This window comes from Ipomoea nil, unplaced genomic scaffold (genome assembly GCF_001879475.1).
Source record: "Ipomoea nil cultivar Tokyo-kokei standard unplaced genomic scaffold, Asagao_1.1 scaffold2926, whole genome shotgun sequence".
Taxonomy (NCBI): domain Eukaryota; kingdom Viridiplantae; phylum Streptophyta; class Magnoliopsida; order Solanales; family Convolvulaceae; genus Ipomoea; species Ipomoea nil.
Genome location: NW_017619354.1, coordinates 1,250,314 through 1,269,368, shown reverse-complemented (window position 1 = coordinate 1,269,368; position 19,055 = coordinate 1,250,314). Strand labels below are relative to the sequence as shown.

At 37.8% G+C, this 19,055-nt stretch overlaps 6 protein-coding genes across 7 annotated transcripts in view; 4 read left to right on the top strand and 2 right to left on the bottom strand.

Moving 5' to 3' along the window:
- Window positions 1-3,394, top strand: part of LOC109161909 — an 18,842-nt gene extending 15,448 nt beyond the window's left edge. Inside the window, exon 2 of the mRNA XM_019310475.1 lies at window positions 3,383-3,394. The gene's annotated coding sequence lies outside the window, so the exon portion shown is untranslated. The remainder of the gene's footprint in view (window positions 1-3,382) is intronic.
- Window positions 1-14,926, bottom strand: part of LOC109161908 (putative B3 domain-containing protein At5g66980) — a 20,553-nt gene extending 5,627 nt beyond the window's left edge. Inside the window, exon 1 of the mRNA XM_019310474.1 lies at window positions 14,922-14,926. The gene's annotated coding sequence lies outside the window, so the exon portion shown is untranslated. The remainder of the gene's footprint in view (window positions 1-14,921) is intronic.
- LOC109161904 lies at window positions 9-6,368 on the bottom strand. 2 transcript variants are annotated; one of them, XM_019310469.1, is made up of 16 exons: window positions 5,938-6,368; window positions 5,202-5,604; window positions 4,902-5,079; window positions 4,675-4,814; window positions 3,740-4,190; window positions 3,371-3,619; window positions 3,143-3,243; window positions 2,805-2,949; window positions 2,654-2,722; window positions 2,507-2,552; window positions 1,937-2,325; window positions 1,408-1,487; window positions 1,035-1,170; window positions 710-902; window positions 479-561; window positions 9-357 (listed from the first exon to the last, which is right to left on the bottom strand). In XM_019310469.1, the coding sequence occupies exons 1-16, from the start codon at window positions 6,026-6,028 to the stop codon at window positions 214-216; spliced, it is 2,898 nt and encodes a 965-aa protein (XP_019166014.1). In that variant the 5' UTR covers window positions 6,029-6,368; the 3' UTR covers window positions 9-213. The 2 variants fall into 2 exon arrangements, 1 of the variants encoding a protein (XP_019166014.1); XR_002050972.1 differs by lacking the exons at window positions 9-357; window positions 479-561; window positions 1,408-1,487 and having other exon boundaries at window positions 811-902.
- On the top strand, window positions 10,401-11,607 carry LOC109161910 (CCG-binding protein 1). The gene is made up of 3 exons (XM_019310477.1): window positions 10,401-10,693; window positions 10,926-10,999; window positions 11,114-11,607. Exons 1-3 carry the CDS (start codon window positions 10,459-10,461, stop codon window positions 11,429-11,431), a joined length of 627 nt encoding a protein of 208 aa, XP_019166022.1. The 5' UTR covers window positions 10,401-10,458; the 3' UTR covers window positions 11,432-11,607.
- LOC109161906 (pollen-specific leucine-rich repeat extensin-like protein 3) lies at window positions 12,015-13,968 on the top strand. The gene has a single exon (XM_019310471.1). It carries the CDS (start codon window positions 12,198-12,200, stop codon window positions 13,785-13,787), a length of 1,590 nt encoding a protein of 529 aa, XP_019166016.1. The 5' UTR covers window positions 12,015-12,197; the 3' UTR covers window positions 13,788-13,968.
- LOC109161907 lies at window positions 14,812-19,055 on the top strand. The gene is made up of 9 exons (XM_019310473.1): window positions 14,812-15,272; window positions 15,941-16,135; window positions 16,321-16,418; window positions 16,591-16,660; window positions 16,739-16,942; window positions 17,018-17,271; window positions 17,683-17,773; window positions 17,890-18,115; window positions 18,544-19,055. The coding sequence occupies exons 1-9, from the start codon at window positions 15,042-15,044 to the stop codon at window positions 18,750-18,752; spliced, it is 1,578 nt and encodes a 525-aa protein (XP_019166018.1). The 5' UTR covers window positions 14,812-15,041; the 3' UTR covers window positions 18,753-19,055.

The window sequence follows — 19,055 nt, the reverse complement described above, 5'->3', positions numbered from 1 at the left end:
GAGTCAAAAGAGTATGCAAAAGAATGTGTTTCCTATACATGTCAATGCACGCTCTAATTTACATTCTGTACAAAACGTGAGCACGTTGGGCAAGCGCTATTCTCACGTCCAAGAAAGAATTTTCACACATTTCAAGATTCCTATTTCTGGCCTAAGAAAAGAGTTAGCTGGTCAAGCTACTGCTTTCAGTAGCTCATCCTGTAGCTGATTGCATTACTTTTCTTGGTCACAGTTGTTCAAAGTTATCTCGCGCATCTTTTCATGGATATCCTTCACAACATCCCGTAACTCTGGAAAGATGGACACTAGCACAAGTTCAAGAATTGCATATGCTACTTGCTTTAAGCATATAGTAGACTGCAACTCACAAGGCAGTTAACGGTAGTCAGTCCCGAGGAATTCAAAAAGACGAGAACTTGTTCAACCAAATAGTAATAGGTCCGTGGATACTAAGAATCAGATGATGGCAAGGTCATACCTGAAGGAAATAGTATATATCTCGAGCACAACGTCTGTACTGCTTTTGCCCAATCAAGCTGACTAAAGCACTAGGGGCACTATCTGGAATGAGCATTAAGATCAAGATTTTGAGCCATGTAAAACAAATAGTAACTCAAGATGCAAGATGCATAGACTGCAGCTATTCAAACGGCCTCCATTTCAAGAATAGAAGGGGGGATGGGAATCCAGAATAAGATAGAGAACTCACTGAAAAGTATGTTTTTTACATTACTAGCTCTGCGAGCAGCCTCAAGCTGTTGCTCAAAAGATCCTCCTTTAGATGTCTGACTCATTGGAAACTGTCTCATTGGCTGCCCATATTGTTGTTGATTTGATTGGCCATCATTCCTTTCACTTTGAGCGGCTGCTTTGAGGAAGAAAGTACCATCAGGCCAAAGAATCTGGAAACAAGTCATTAACAGCAACAGTATGATTATTTCAAATCCTGTGAGTTACAAGTTTGGAGCTTAAAATCTTGGGTTCCAATTGAACTGCTTTCAGTAAAGAAAAATATGATTAGCAAAGACATTTACATCTTGGAGCCATCGTATTCCTTGGGCAATGACCTCCTCTCTCCGGATCCAATGAATTTGCCTCAACAGCCAGTCATCAATAGCGTCTTCCATCATCAACTGCAATATTTGCTTTGATATCCAAAACACTTGTCTTCTGCAAGAACACATAACAAGTTGTACAATAAGACGCTCCATGAAGCTCTACACATCCATGGACTTGCTGCAGTCCATCAGTTTGCCTCCGTTAAGTTGGAAAAAAACTAGTGCAATGCAGAAATGCAGGATATAAAAGAAAATAGAGCAGAGAAGGATGGTACTACTTAGGAAAATCAAGTCACATGTGTCATTATCAAAACCGAAAATGCACGTGATAAAAAAGTAGCAGCTTTACCTTAACCAACCTCTTTTTGAAAGTTGAAATACGTTGTCTACTAAATTCAGAATAGGCACACTTAGATTTGGAGGACTCCACTGCAAGGAAAATTCAGCAAGCAGCAGAGTAAATATAGATGAAACCCCATGATCGAACAAATGAGAAATAATACCTGCAGCTGGCTGTATACTTTTTCATGGATATTACTCAGAAATGATACTATCACCACACTTACTATCTTACAAGAAATGATAGCATTATTTTTGCTTCATCTGTATTGCAAATCCCTTTAATCATTTTAATCACTTAACTATTAGAAATACTATATACTTAATAAGAGACTTTAGGGAGTTTACTCAGGAACACAATAAACAATCCTCAGAACTATCAGCTTGTGAAATATGAAAAGGATTGATGCCTGCACCTCATACTCATTTCACGCCTAACTCAAGTAATTAGGCTATGAAGATAATCGAGAGCATAATCAGAATCCTATTGGAAGAAAGTTCATTTTCGAGGGACTAGGGATGTTGAAAATGGTAAATACCTCTGGGGGCACTACAAGCGGCTCCCCTTGTTGACCTGAGACAATTGCGAAATTTGCTTCAGGACATCCACTAGCACTGACAGGTTCTTGTTTTATTGCCTGATTGGGTAACTCTTTTGAGTTGACTTCATTGTCCGAATGCCATTCATTGGCTTGTGGGCTGGACCCTCCATCTTTATCGCCATCATCTTTATCAGACAAACTGCTCACCGGTTCTGAAGTGTTTTGCCTCGATGCAAGTTTATTGATCTCATCATCGTTCCAGGCAAAAGTTTTGCCTGAAAGTGGAGTATAAGCAGCAGTAGGGGAGTTAACAACTTTCCGCACTAAACCATCAGAGACTCCTTTAAATTGGCGTACTATATCATCCACAGCATCATCCACTTTAACTGTTTTATCGAAAGGAAAATAATAATAATATTGGTTATCATAGATGAAAACAAAGAAAGTGACCAAGAAAGTGATACAATTATACAATAAGAAATGAAAGCATTGAATTCTAGACAGTATTATAGTACTCAGCCCTTGTATAAAGCATAATGAAGATAAGCCAAGAAAAAAGCCAATTACCTGCCAAAGTTTTCATCACTGATGGAGATTTTCCAAACGAGTAGCTCTTCATCCATATAACCCAAAAGTTAGTCTTATTAAATCAACCTGAGTTTATAAAATTAAAACTGTCTCCAGAAACAAAACAAAATTACGTGACCTACACACCTTTGAGGAAGTGCTCAGAAAATCCCACACTTCATGTTGCTCGGCAACATTAGCAATGGACAAAAGATCCTGGTAAAAGAGAAGCCTATGAAGGCAGCTAAAGATAGAAAACTGCTCATCACAAATTAAAAAAGAGCAGTGTGAAATATACTTGCAAATACTTGTCAAGCAGAATACAACGCTGATGAACAAAAGCATCTTCTGTGCTTGAAGAAAAAATCCTTTTAGGAGGCAAATGTAAGGTGTAATTCGGAATTTCCTTCAGGTGTCGATGCAATCTCTCAAAGTTCCTGTATCTGCTAAGACAGCAGTAAGAGATAGAAATCAGTGAACAAAGTCAGAGGATAACCAAGCAATGTTAACATCATAGGAACCGTTTTTGTAAATGAATGTAAAGTAGTTCAAGGTTCCAATTTTACCAAAAGCAGAAAGATGTAACTGACTAATAATGTTATGGCTAGTAACAGAAGATGAAGATGAGAACACGACCTTCTCTTCACGAACCGAGTGTTATTATCAACATCAGTCACTGCAATTGAGTAAACTGCAAATTGTTGTGAACCCAGTTTCTCAAAAAATGCTCCTATAACCTGTTAGAGCAAGCCTCAATTAATATAAATCTGTTAAAGCAATTGCTTATTAACCATGGCCCAACTTATTGAACCTATAGCACATAATACATGAGTATGAGGACAAGAGGTAAAATAATTCTTATACCCGGCACTTGAGCTTTGGAATTTGATGTTTGTCACTGTGTAACATCATTTCTGATGCACTAGTGTTGTTATGTTCTTCAGTATTCCTCCCAACAACTGCATTATTAAGTTGTGATGTAGTAGGTTCACCTTTGCTAGCCAACTGATCTTCCATCTCTAATAGGATATTCAAATCGGAGGTGCTATTTGATCTCTTATTAAGCATAGTTTTTCTTTCAGGGCTTATAATGGCACCAGCATCTTCAGCTTCCTGCATTCAAGGGCCTGTTTTAGAAGCTAGCTCCATGTTCATATGTAAAGATGAATATAAGAAATAAGTACTGAGACCACTAGGTGCAGAATAGTGATTAGGCCTTGAACAAAATTTTACCAGAGACTTATCATCCTTTTCTGGAAATATTTCATCCTCCTGAGTTGCTATTTCCTTGGCTATATTTTTTGAATCACCCAAAGAACCGAATTCTCCAGGATCTTGAGACTCAATAGAAGCATACTTCTTGAGTTTCTTCTTATAGTTTCTCCCTATTGTCCACATATTCTCAAGGTTTTCAGGCATTAGAACTTCTGTTCTTTTAAGAGTTGCTGCTTCAAGGGCACGGGCCCATATAGCAGGTCGTGGATGCATTGTCTCGTCTTGAATTAAATTAGACATGGAGTTTCCTGAAACATCAGATGCAGTCATTGTGAACGAAGAATCACTACTCTGTACATTTTCTGTAGGAGCAGCATGATCATGATCATGACCCTCTACATTGGTTGCGATATCTTTGATAAAATCCTTAATCGCTGCAAAAACATATTCGATCAACTCATTGATGTACCTGCAAGAATGGTAGGTGACTATAATGATTGAAAAGGGTAGGCAGTATAGATGAATGAAACTAAGAAAAAGGAGAAATATTTTTCTTCTGACTCCATGTGACAATTAAGAGAAATGGGAGAGTGCTTTAATTCATTGCAGTCATTAGGAATTATAGAATCTCATTCAGACATTAGAAGAATAGGTGACTGGTGCTCTAGAGGACTTCTCGTAATAGAATAGTTACTTATAATTTAAAAAGAAAGAATAAAACTTCAAACAAGATCTCAAATATGGAGTATAAAAATTGAAGATTCATAAATAAGCATTCTAATATTAAGAAGTAAACAGAAGATAGTACTTTTAACTGTGAAATAATTCAAATGAGGGTAACACCCAATCTTCAACTAACTTTAGAGAATAAAATAGTAACTAATAAACATGCATAGAATACTACATAACAAACATAAATTTCGACAAGAATACATAGTAAAAAGATAGCTCACCATGGACTGGCAAAGTTCAATATAGGTTGCAATACCAAACAAGTTACAATTTCTCGAGCAATGCAGCGAACTAAAGGGCATTGAGCTTCCTTTGGTCTTAGCACTATAGCTAGGACTCCACTGATGAGCCGCTGAAGAACCTATTTCACTGTAGCATTAATTGATATCCTAAAATAAAATGAAATTCAAGTAAAAGAAATATCTTCGTGAGAACACTCCACTCACACCTTGTACTCACACTCTGCCGATATCAGAGCTGGGTGAAGTTCTTTGGAGAGCAATAAATGGTGCTTCAATCTCTCATCCCTCTCTTCAGAAGACAGTGTCGCCATTACATCCCTGCCAATAGCAGCCTGGCTTCTTCGGAAAAGGTCCAGATGATCGCCTATCAGGTCAACTATATCCCTTAATAATTGGAACACATTGGGTTTAGTATCAAGAATTTAACTATCCCTAATGCTAAAGTTCTGCCACTTTGAAAGAAAAATTAAGCAGATATGTTTTTACTAGCCTGGAATAAATGATACCTTGTCAACAGGTCAACAAGGTTTATTTCTTTCACTCTTTGAGATATTTCAGCAAGGGCATCCATAATTACTTGATATATTAGTTCAGGTGCTTCCTTGTCAGGCGTAATATCAGAATACCACAAATCTATTACATAATCATGCAAAAGCTTGTTTACAAAGTCATCCATCGCGGCTTCTACAAGTGGTGCATCAATCTTCCTCTTCCGTTTCGGTGGGGGCAGTGATGTACAAAGACGGGAATCATTCACAGGTAGTTGCTTCTTTTCCAAGTGTGACAAGTATGTGTATGGTCTAACCTTTTGAGGTTTCCAATGAAACTCCACCTCATTCAATAGCAGCCGTAACACAGACACCAGCAACACCGCAATTGGCACATTCATCCACATTGATTTGCTAGTGTCTGCAATCAAGATTCAAGAGAGGATATTTAGAAAGGAACTGCAAATTTTCCATGAAAACTAACTATACAGATGCATTATGCAATCCTTTAAAAGCCTAAACTTTACTCTCATAAAATGTAAACACAAGCAGATAAAACCATAGCTATACTCTAAGCAGCATTGCAATAATTTAAAATTACTCATTTCTGAAGGATGCAAAGATCAAACACGAAATAACATTATATAATTCGTAAACACACAGAAATAAAGCAATGCCAATGACATCTGCAGCAAAGAACAACGTTCGTTTATGTAAAACGTCAAAAAATGAAGAACAAGAATTTTAAACTTACGCGTTATGAAGTAGCAAACTGCGAATATACAGAGACCCCACCATACCGTTCGAAGCTTTGCATCTTCGATCAGATCTTTTATAGTCCCCATGTGCGTTAATACACCGTGAAACCCTAAAATTTCTCGATTTTACAGTTCAAAAATTTCGAATCTAGCATCAAAGACGATAGATTTTGAACGGAAACAACAACAAATGCATGAATGCCCAGGAAGATAACTCGCAAGCCACTGATCTGATTGATTGCGCGAAAATGTTACAACTTTTTACAAGTGAAATTTTGGGCATAAATTCAAAATTAGAATCCAAAAATTTTATCGATTATTCATGATTGATCGAATATAATTTCGAGTTAGAAGCCGGCTGGCGCTGTGCGGTGGAGAGAGAAAACTAAAAAAAAAAAAAAAAAACGAGGGAAAGAAAATCGTCGTTGCCACCTTGTTGGGAGTAGAGGCAGTTGCGGCCGTTATATTTTACTATCGGAAGTTATTTACGGACTATTCAAATATGAGAAAGACTTTTTTATTTTTTTTTTAAAAAAAAAATTTATAACCCCGACCATGGCAAACTATACCATCGACCAAGTTCTAATTTTGTAAACTTTCATTCGAAATAGCTTTTAAATGATATGTTACAGATGAAATATTCTGTACATGTAGTTAAATGTTTATATGCATATAAATAACTTAAAGATACATAATATATTAACTATAAACATATAAACTATTAATTGTATGTACATAATATGTCAACTGCACCTGTATGAGCAGTTCAGTTGGTCAAAGAAGTGAAGTTTAGAAAAAATGATTAGGAATCGAGTCTCACAAACGGTAGTGTGGGAGCAAGTGAGGAAAGCTCATTGTGTGCAGTAAGCAAAGATCTGACATCTGTGTTCAGCTGAGTTACCATGATTTACGTCCTCCTAGATGCTCTGTCGGATCGGGGTGTGGGTCCCCTACCTTTTTGGGAATAATGATATGTCATCTGCATACACATAAGTTTTTGCAATTGTTATATTGTGCACAATGCATTGTGCGCCTTAGCCCAAAACGACAATGTTTCTATAAGTTGGTGGGGAGTTGACGCGACGGACATCGTTCCGTCCGTCTAATCCCATTACAGTTTTTTTTAACACTTGCGTTTATGTGTATTATGTTAAAAGTTTATGTGTATTATGTATTATGTTAGGAGTTTATGTGTATTCTACTATACAATTCTGTACATACAAGACATGGATTTTTTTTTATTTTTTTTTTAAAGTTAACAGCAGAAACGGAAAACATATACAAAACGACGTCGTTTTGGGTTATGGCGCACAATGCATTGTGTGTCCTGGTGCACGATATAATTTGCCTAATTTTTAGACCTGGGTACACAATACAAGATGGACCATGACCCATGGTATAACAATTGTCCCGACCATATATTGGGCCCATGAATCTGAGGTAAATTGAATCAATTTATCTTTGAGATTCAACATTAAATTACTTATATGTACAATAAATTCAAACTCAAACTCTCAATATTAGTAGTAGAAATTGAACACACACCCTAGCACGGGAAGTATTCAATAAAGAATCTCATTTACTAGACCAATTGTTATACTATAGATCAAGGTCTATATTGCATTGTGGATCCTGGTTCAAAATTATGTGTTTGTAGTTGACATATTTTATACATGCATAAGTGACTGTAAATAAATTAGAAGCATATAACATGTTAACTACAGACACATAAGTACATAACATGATAACTACATACACATAATATCTTAACTGCAGGCACATATAATGTGTACAATTAGTATGTTATGTGTATTTAATTTATTTATAAACATATAAACTGTTAATTGTATGTACATAATATATTAACTATAAATACATAATCTGAATATTATTTTGGACTAGGTTTACAATATATGATAGACTATATGGTCTATAATATAATTTGCCTCACAGTATCAATGTTGATATTTTTCTTATCGAGCATTTAGTTCACGAAATGTGAAATTACCTAAAGCAATAAGATTATCTCCTAAGAGGTAATGCAAAATTACTTTAGCCCTGTTTGGTAAAATGGTTGTTAGCCGATATCTGTTAGCTGTTAGCTGATTCTGTTAATTAGAGTGTATAAATAGTTGATAACATTAGATGTTTGTAGAAAAGTTTTTGGTAAATTAGCTGTTAGCTGATAGCTGTTTGGTGTAATTTCTTTTTTCAAAAAGCTAATTGAAAAAGTTGCTTGGAGTAGACTTTTGAATTTTAGCCTTTTGGAGTTGCAAAAAGCTAATTAACCAAACATTTATATTGATATTTTAACTAAATCAAACAATTAATAGTGGTCAAATAAGCCAAAATTGGCCTATATGCCAATTTTTTACCAAACAGGGCCTTTATCTTTTTAGTTAAGATTATGGTGATATAATACTCACATAATTGGTTAATATGTGTTTGAAATTTATGAAATTTAAAATAATAATACCTTATAACATCCACAAATAATAATATGAGAACTCTAGATATTCTCAAAGTGAATAGGGCTTCTTATGCGCAGTCATCAAAGATCTACCCTCTGTAGTTCATGTTCAATTGAGTTACCATGATTTACATCCTCCCAGGTGCTCTGTCGGGCGGAGTGTGGAAGCCCTTAGAATTAGAGTTCAACCTTTTAAAAAGAATGAGAACTCTAGATATGACCCTTAGAATTGAGGTTCTACCTTTTAGAAAGAATGAAAACTCTAGATATATACAAAATTACTGATTAACCCCCCTATAAATATATGTAAATAATCCAACAAAATTTAAAAAAAAATGACAATACACAAATCCGAGATCAAAGGCCCAAATTATCAAAGCCCAGTGGGAGGCAAAAAGGAAACAAGGAAAGTGATTTGGTGGGGCCCAAATGAAGTGTTCTTCAAAAAAGTTTAATAAAGTATTTGGCATTTATTCCTTTTTGTTCAATTTTATTAGAGTAAATACTCAAAATGGTCCCTTGACTATAGCTAAATTCATAAATTGGTCTTTGATTTTTAATTTCAACCAATTAAGTCCTTAACTTTGTAACTTTGACACGATTTGGTCTTCTATCTATTTGACTGTTTGTTGACCGTGATCGACGATCTCCAGAAGAACCTTTAGCTCTCGTCGGAGCACGTGGAGGCCTCCAGGATGACGTTGCAGCGGTTCAGAAACACGTCGTCTTCTTCGCTCTGGTACGAACTCAACTACATTGAATCCAAAGGGAGGATGAAGAAAGGCGACCGGATTTGGTAGATTACTTTCGGTAGTGGATTCGAATGTAATAGTGCGGTTTGAAAATGCAACCGGAACCTTAAAAAACTGACTATGGATCATGAAAGTACATATATATCCTAAAAAATCACAGTCAACAAACGGTCAAATAGACAGAGGACCAAATTGTATTAAAATTACAAAGTTAAGGACTTAATTGGTTGAAATTGAAAGTCAAAGATAATTTATAAATTTAGCTATAGTCGAGGACCATTTCAGGTATCTACTCATTTTATTATTTCTCTAAAAATTGTAATAATATAATTTCATATTTTAATAAATTACTAAAATAAAATACAAAAAGTAATTGTCACTTTCAAGAAGAGTAAATACCGGCGGAGGTCCTCTGACTTTGTTGGCACTGCCACTTTTAGTCCTCAACTTTTAAATCAACCACTCTTAGTCCTCTTACTTTTTGTTTCTAGCCATCTATGGTCCTTCCGTTAAACTTGATCATCTAATGTCGTTTTCTCAAGGATAATTCAGTCATTTCATAATTAATTTATTAATTATTATGTTTGCCGAGTCATACCAAGATATCCCGATGTCGTTTTGACACAATCTTTGTACCAGCTTTTGTACGCCATTTTGATTCACGAGTTGGTTTTGTACACGTTCATAGCTGGGAAACCATTATTTGACTATTCTGATGAGGAAATTAAGCATAATAATTAATAAATTAATAATGAAATGACTGAATTATCGTTTAGAAAACGGCATTAGATGGTCAAGTTTAACGAAAGGACCATAAATGACTAGAAACAAAAAGTAAGAGGACTAAAAGTGGTTGATTTAAAAGTTGAGGACTAAAAGTGACAGTGCCACCAAAGTCGGAGGACCTCCGCCGGTATTTACTCCTTTCAAGAATATCTAAAAAAGAACGGCTTCTCTAGATATTTCTTTTTAGTTTTTTTAAAAAAAAAGATATTTCTTTTTAGCCCAAAGAAAACGCTCGTGGTTTTAACGCCGCAACCTAGTCTCAGGTGACCCCACAAATTATGACATCAAACAAAATTCTGATAAATCAGTGTCCTGGATTAGGCTGTCACGACATCCAATCGTGACTGTCCGTGACACTATCTCTCATCAAAGGACAACTAAAGAAAGAAAATTCAATAAAAAATATCTCATCCTTATCCACAACATCTTTATTATCTACGAACTGTTTCAACCTTCATTTTATGATTTTTGAATTGATGAGTCGTCTCTGAACATTACACAAAGGAAAAATGTTGCGATCTGTTAGTTTGAAACCCCATCTGCCATTTTCGTCTTCTTCAGCTCTTCTTTTTGAAGCTGCAAATAAAAGCCATGGTTCAGGAAGCGCTGTAAATCCGCTCACCATCCGGTGTTCTTCAAGAACCAATGGTTCGATACCAAAGCTCGAGCCTTTTAGCCGGAGCAAGCTCGAGAGAGTCGTTAAAGACCCTCCTCTCATCGAGAAATGCGAACGCGAACTCGCAGGTACGCATCGTATATCGTGTCTTGTCCTAGAAACTTTCTAATTTCATTTTGTGTATTCCCCTCGAGTCTTGATTATTATTGCCTTGATTAGTATGTTCCAAAAACATGGGCTTTTCGCGATGGAAGAAAAAGGGGGAGAAAACAGATCAGATGTTGTTTAAAAACTTTGTCTTTCTTTAGCCTTGTTTTCAGCAACAGGGGTTTTAATTTTAGGGTATTTGATAATCTTCAGATTATTGCTCTGTTCTGGAAGGGGATGATTCCTATAGCTGCTGGAGGGCGTATTTTGAACTCAAGGATCTTGAAGTAAGTCTCTTAAGTATTCAAGAACGGTCTGAGCTTTTTTGGTTGATATGGATCTAATGGGTTCTGGAAAGTTTTCTTAATCAAAATTGAAAATGGTTGTTTTATTATTATCAGAAAGAACATCCAAAGGAGGAGGTGGAGAGGCTAATCCTGCAAGCAGGTGGAGTGAAATCTCTGATTGGGTGCGTGCATGGGATCGCGTCAATGCAGAAACCGGCGAAAAATTTGCAGGAACCCGCGAAGGCGAAGAACAGTGATAAAGTTGATGAGGAAAGGGTGTGCCCTGTACCTGACGGATTGCCCAAGTCAAGAGAAGAGGTTGAAGAAGAAGAGAGAGCTTTGATGCCAGATTCCCCTTTCACCAGATTACTGAGGATCAAAGGGAAATCCCCGGCATGGTACTCCCAAGCACCTGATCACCAAACCTATTGATATTCATATTCAGCTCCATGTTTATACTACTAGTGAGTAGAGGTTGAAGGAATAAATGTATAGTTACTCTGATCTGTAATCTTCTTATAAAGTCTGTTGATTAATATAAATACTGGGTTTCGGCAGACAATTGTAGTCTTCAATCTGTAGCTTGTTTAATGAAAAGGAATTGCTTTATAAATTTGTGCTTTCTGTGACCAAGAATCTACAATATAGTTTAGAGTTCTCTTTCCAGTTTCCACAATAAGCTGGTGTAAATTAAAATGACAAGGGGAGATTACGGCTCTATTTGGCAGAGCTTATAGTATATTTTAAGCTACTAATAAGTTATAAGCTTTGTTTGTTAATGTTCTGGACAATTTTTGAATAGGAATTTCGAGAGCTTAGAATTAGTCTGACCTAAACCGTCCCATTTGAATCTGGGAGCATAGGATTAGTCTATCAATTCTATTTGTGTTATTGGGTGTATGTTATTTTTTGTAAAATCACAGACCACAGAGCTACAGGTTTTTATGATTTCTATTACACATTTGTTGGGGGAGGTGTAGGTGTGTGGTAAAGACTAAAGAGATGTGAAGAAATTAGTGTCCATTAATATTGCACGGCAAATAAGGGGAAGAAGACTGGTTCAATTCATAGATGGATGTTCTTCCGACAATTGTGCCTGAAAACCTCGGAATCTGTGAAATGTATATATATATCCAGAAACATTGAATGGCAGGGTCGGTCCCGTTTCCCCCCACCCATAGAATAAATAATCGGAAGCATGAAGAAGGCATTATGCTGCCTTTTACTCCTCTGCCTCGTATCCCTCGCCGTCTCTCCGGTCTCCGTCGCGTTAACCGATGCCGAGGTTGATTTAATTGCCCATCGCCAGCTCCTATCTCTTGAGAAAGTGAAAGCCGAGGAGGCCCTGGAGAATTGGGAGGAAAAGGTAGATAAAAATTTGGTTTTCGCCAATGACAGGCAAAAAAAAGCTTATGTTGGGCTTCAGGCAATGAAGAACGCCATTTATTCCGACCCAAACAAGATCATCACCGGTAACTGGACTGGCCCTGATGTCTGCTCCTACAATGGCGTCTTCTGCGATCACGCTCTGGATGATCCCGATAAGCCATGGGTTGTTGCCGGGATTGATTTCAACCACGACGACATTGCCGGCCATCTCCCTCTTGAGATTGGGCTACTCACAGACCTCGCTCTCATCCACATTAACTCCAACAGGTTTTGCGGCATTATTCCCAAGACCATCACCAAACTCACCCTTCTCTTCGAGATCGACTTCAGCAACAACCGCTTCGTCGGGCCGTTCCCGGAGATTCTCCTGGAGCTGGAGTCCCTCAAGTATCTGGATCTCCGGTTCAACGATTTCGAAGGGGAAATGCCGCTGGGGTTGTTCGACAAAGACATGGACGTCATTTTCTTGAACGACAACCGGCTGCAGGGGAACATCCCGGAGAACTTCGGAAACTCCTCGGCCTCGCTTGTGGTGTTGGCGAATAACGAGTTCAGTGGGTGCGTTCCCGGCAGCCTGGCCAGAATGCAAGGGACAATGGAGGAGGTGCTTTTCTTGAACAACGGGTTATCCGGGTGTTTGCCGGAAGATATGAGTATGTTCGAGAATGTGACGCTGTTTGATGTGAGGAATAATAAGCTGGTTGGGGAGTTGCCTAAAGGGATGGAGAAGATGGAGAAACTGGGAATTATGAATCTTGATGGGAACATGTTAACGGGGAATGTTCCCAAGTCCCTCTGCACCTTGCCTAATCTTAAAAACCTGTCTTTCGCCGGCAACTATTTCGATTCGCAGGATCCATCATGCGTGCCGCCGCAGGAGGGGCTTCAGGTGGATAATAGTAACAATTGTTTCCCAGGATTGGAGAACCAGAGGTCTGAGAATGTGTGTCGTGAAGTTATGAGCAAGCCAATTGATTGTAGTAAAATTAGTTGTAAAGGTGGCGGTAGTCCAGATTCAACCCCATCCACTCCCAAACCGCCGCCCGTCGCTTCTCCTCCACCGCCAACTCCTTCGCCCCCGCCTCCAGTCGCTTCTCCTCCACCACCACCACCACCCGTTCCCTCTCCACCGCCCCCCTCACCATCTCCACCACCACCTCCGGTTCATTCTCCACCGCCTCCTCCGGTCTACTCCCCACCGCCCCCCTCACCATCTCCACCGCCTCCTCCGGTCTTTTCTCCACCGCCTCCCACACCATCTCCACCGCCTCCTCCGGTCTTTTCTCCGCCGCCTCCTCCGGCACCTGTTCCGTCCCCGCCACCACCGGAGGTGGTTCTTCCTCCAGATTTGGGAGCTGTGTACTCATCACCCCCACCGCCAATCTTCAAAGGCTATTAAGGAGTGCGTCATCAATATCATCATATTTCTACACCATTATTGTATCACCATTTCTGGTCTATACAACAGCTCACCACGTTAAAATCAACAAAACCAACCAATTGGGCATTTAAATGACGGAACAGAATCTCATTGGATTTCATAATTTTTTATGATCAGTCCTGGTATCTCGTGTGGACATTATCTTATTAAAATATGATACAAGATTGAATTTAAAAAAATAATAATATGATGTGTCATTTTAAAATACTTTTATGTTCTTTTCAGAATTTATTTAGCATTGTAAAGAAGATGAGACAAATAAAGTTTAGATTAGTTTTATTAGGAGTAAGATAGAATGAAAAGGAGAGCTAATAAAGTTTATATTAGTTTTATTAGGAGTAAGGTAGAATGGAAATGAGAATTGTATCTATTTTAGAGTTTAAATGATTGTAATTAAGTTGAAAATGTTGAAAATATTTTCAAAATTTCTAGATTTCAATGTGTTAAAGAGAGGGGTGACCTTGTGACAACTTTGTAGATGAAAATTAATAAGAATTATATTTGCTCTTGTAAAAAATTACTACGGGAGTACTATATTTAAGAGCAACCCTAATAGGGGTTTATTCAAAGCGTTTGGAATAGTAAGATCTTCTTAGCTAAACTTTTGACAAATGGGAATGATAGATTTTGGGGATTTTTTTCTCCTGCAAGAGAAAAATAATTTGTCAGTTTTGTCCCTTGTGTGGGTTCCACAAAGAAAATAAGAAAGCAGCAAGTTGTGCGTGGGCTGCACATTCGCGCCCAGTCGAACACGTGCCGTGCACGCGTTTAGAGCCTAAGTCTGTAATTTATTATTATTATTTTTTGAATTTTGCTGACATTTGATTTTTTTTTTTTAAACATCTTTCTTCCATTTTTTTTTTTCCTAATCACACTTACAAAAATTTCTCAATAGTCATACCAAAATGTCCACTATTAAGGATGTCCTACGCTTACCATTAGTATTATTATTGTAAAATTCAAGAGGGAAGAAGATATGCTAGAATTTCTTTAATTTTAGGGCTAAGTTATGATTAAGCGTCACTTGTTGGGAAAGAGCATTAACGACGTCGTTTCGTTTCGAATCCTTTTGCCGTCAAGGACAAGTCTTACCAGATCGGTAGGTAAACCCAACCACTGAATTTGAGGTGGCATTGGATCTTCACCGAGAAGCAGGGCGATCTGTTGTTCCTCGGCGGGATTCTGACCAGTAACTGAACGCTCGGAACTAAAATGGCGGAGATAACGGCCAAATCTTCGAATGAAGAAGAGATAAAACTTGTACAGGAAGGTGAAGGAGTAACGGAGGCGACGACAACGGCAACTGAAGCGCCAAAAGGAACACCTGCGCAGGATAGCAGCCGTGCTGGCGGTGGATGGGGTGGGTGGGGGTTCTCCGCTTTCTCTTATCTCTCCGACCTTCAGAAGGTTGCCACCGTTGCTGCCGAAGAGATCTCTCGCAATGTACATTTCTCCTTTCTCCATATCTCCTGTGTGCGTTTGGGTTTCCTGTGTTTCTGGTTTATTTAGCCATCGTTGAAGACGGCATTCAATAGTGCCTCCAAGTCTCAAATTTAGCCATCTTTTAATTGTTGTTAGGGTATATTTTAGAGTGTATTTGAGAATAGACTTTGGGTAATGTTGCCCTCAGTGTTTTACTGAACAAATTATAGTCGATCTATTTTTTAAATTTTGGGGTTTTGCCGTTTTGGAGTCTGGAGTTTAAAGTTTACTTGTATTTAGAAATGCCTTCTTTTTATGCTCCTCAGGTGCGAATTTTGCTAGTAATAGCTTGGTTTTTGCATTCTGAGTCACTTCTACATGAGGGAAGTTTGTGGATAATTATAAATTTTTTATTGAAGAGTAAAATCTTAGCTTTCCTAAAATTGAACTGATAAGTTAATTAGGATGTGTTTGTGAAGTGGTGAGTAAATAAGGCATAGTTAGGGTAACAATTGTTTTTCATAAAAGAAAAGCCAATGCCTTTCTCAAGCAGCCGTGTATTGAATTTCATGGGATGCTGGGAATTTGTAGTGTATGGGATCTTTGCCTTGAATAGTACCTTTTCTAATTTTCCATTTCCATTTCTTCATTCCAGGGTAGTTTCAGTTATATGTGCTTCATTTATGCAGGCTGTTGAGGCTGCTAAAACAGCAGCAAAAAGCATTTCTGACGTGCAGAATGCAGTTGAGGAGTCTGAATCTGCTAACGAGAATGAAACTGAAGCATCTGCAGTTGAGATTGAAGGTGAAGATGAGAATGACAAACGACGCAAGGAGGCTTTGGATAAATTAGAGAAAGCTAGTGAAGATTCTTTCCTTGGCCAGGCAAGTCATAGAGAAATGGTTAAGAAGAGTTGTCTGTTTGTCTATTGTAGGGGTCATGCTATATTTGTCTTGCACATATGCCATATCCGTCCAAGTTATTCCATTTAGATTGACATGTGCTGATTTGTAATTTTTTCCTCTAATTGTTTAGTATGGCTATGTTTATCTCTCAAAAACTTCTGCAGGGCTTGAAGGTCATTGACAATTCAGTTGAGAGTATTGCTTCAGGGGCTTGGCAAGCACTAGGAAATGCATTGAAAGGGGGTTCTAGTTTTGTTCACAAGTACGTCTTCTTTTATCTGAATTGCATGGTTTTACTCTTTACCTCTAAGCCTGTTACTTCTCAAAAAAATTAATTAAATAACAAAATACAATTCTAAACCTGTGAACTTCTTTCCCTTCTTGGATTCCCAAGTAGTTAGTTATTAACACGATCCTTTGTTCTGCTTATTCAGGCTTGAGGAATCCATTCAGCAAGGTGGCTTACCTGGGGAAACTGGTTCTGGTGCGCCATCCATTCTGGAGGTCTGCAAATATTTTTCTGATTAGCCTTTTCAATGTTTGCATTCTGCCATCACTATTTATATTTGTGCTATTTTACAGACAGGAAAAGCTTTTACTGCCAAGGGAATGCAAGTGCTTGAGCAACTGGGTAAAGAGACCATGGATCTTCTAATATCAGAAACTGGTATTGAAGTTGAGAAACAGACCAAGGAAACTGAAGGAATAGTAGATGAAGATCAGCTCTTTGAGGAGGTTACATTTGATCGATGCTTCTATATTTATGGGGGTCCAGAACAATTAGAGGTCAGTTCAAATTTCTAATTGCTATTTTTGTTTTGAAAGGCTTCTTGTAGGTTTGACAATAATGTTTACTTACAGGAGCTGGAAGCACTGTCCAATCATTATGCAATGCTATTTAACCGAAAAAAAGTGAAGCTACCTTATGAACAAAGGTCTACTTTTGATGGAAAGCTTAAACAGGTCCAGCTGTATTTTGACTTGAGTTCTGAAATTGATGGAAGTGTGGAATTGGAAAAGGGAAAGCAAATAGAGACTGGAAATATGGATAATGCTGATGAGATGAAGGTTTTACGTGATTCCAGTGTGAGCAAGGCTGCTGAATTGGCTGCTGGGTAATATAACCTTAAACACATTCAGTTTTTGGGCAGTATGGTGGGAGGGCCTGATTCATCAACTTTAGCAAACTAAACATATTCATCAAATAACCGGGGGGGGGGGGGGGGGGGGGGGGGGATTCATACGATTCGTTAATTTTATGATTCTTGATGTACGTTGGCAATTTTTGTTGCATATTGTGGTCTGGGGCTTTTTTCTGTCCTGTGCATATTTTGAGAAGAACAGGAATCATCTGGTTCAGGCACTAGCAGTTAGCTAACAGAATTCCTGAATTTTCAAGCCAAATAGGGAATGAACTATTGCAATTATGATTATCTACTGTTTTACTTCCCTTTTTTAATAGTATACTGATGCCTTTTTCATTGGCTTTTACCTTGTTAAAAAGCTCTATTTTGGTTATTTTGTAGTTTTACAAATGCTTTGGCTGGACTAGCTCCAAATGATATGATACAACGGACTGTGGGGAGACTGGAATCTCTCCACTCTGAGGGTGTTCATGTATGAAGGCATTTAGTTATTCTCTTGTACTCTCTTATCAAATTGTGTAACTAACAGCATTTATATTTCTGCTATGGCCAAATTTAGCAAGTAACTTATTGTCCATGTTAATACAGAGGCTTTCAGAAGTGTGTTGCTCTGCTGTTACCCAAATTCTCTTGCTTGGGAAATCTATCACATCTGATGCAAACAAGACTCAGAGTCCGGATGAGGATGTTAATGAAGTGGATATGGTGAAAATTAATTGGCCTGAGGATTCTATTGAAAAAGCTAAGATTATCCGAGCGAGGGCAGAATTGATGACTGCAAGTGTTGAGGCAGTCTGTTCCAGTTTTATTACAGGTAGAGTTGTAATAAACCTTAATTCATTTTTTCTTTAACCTGCAATTTCTTCATGTTTCTTTTGTTCTAGTTTTTTTGCAAGTCGAGTTGTAACAAATAATTTACTTCAAGTCTTCATTTTTATTCTATAAGATAGTCTGACAACCTGGCACCATAGGACAAATATCTTTCATAGTTCTTGAAAACACTTGATAGCCTTATTATATTGGGATATGTATTCTTATGCCCCATGTCCAGGTATGTCTCGTGTGAAGACAATGATACTCTATAATTACAATTTTACCTTCAAATAGAGTTAGGCACGCGTTTCACCATATTATGCAAATCTTTTATCTTTATGCTTCAACTTCATTTTTGTCTTGAATTTTGATAGCAAAGATAACAGCTCCTCCACTTGTTGAGTTGATGAACTTGATTTTGAGCTGCAGGTATATCTGATGTGACAGAGGCATATTTAGATGCAATCAAAGCTGCTTCTGCTGATTCGCATGAAACTCCCCAGAAAACAATTCAGGACAAAGTTAATGCTTTTTCAAAGGATCTCAGTGCAGATCAGAGCACAGCTATTGGAAAAATTCAGGATGGGCTTCAATACTTGTCTTATTTGGTCATCTCTACTTCGATGCCTGCTGCCTGAGAATTAGTAGATTCACACGCTGGTATGGGATTCTATTTTTAGTTTCTCGGTGTAAATAGTTATGCTTAGAAGTTGATTCGCTTGTTCTTTATACTGGCGCCCTTTAAGTTTGCTGTTCCGATAAATCGAAGAATTATACCCTCCTAAGTTCTAAATCATTGTTACTGGTGCCTGGTGGGCATGTATCTACTCTAAGTTACAGACCCTCTCCATTTTCCCCCTGTTTTTTTTCTGAAGGGAAGATACAGATATTGTATGGATTGATGAAATTGAAATAAATTTACATTTAGGTAACCTGGATTT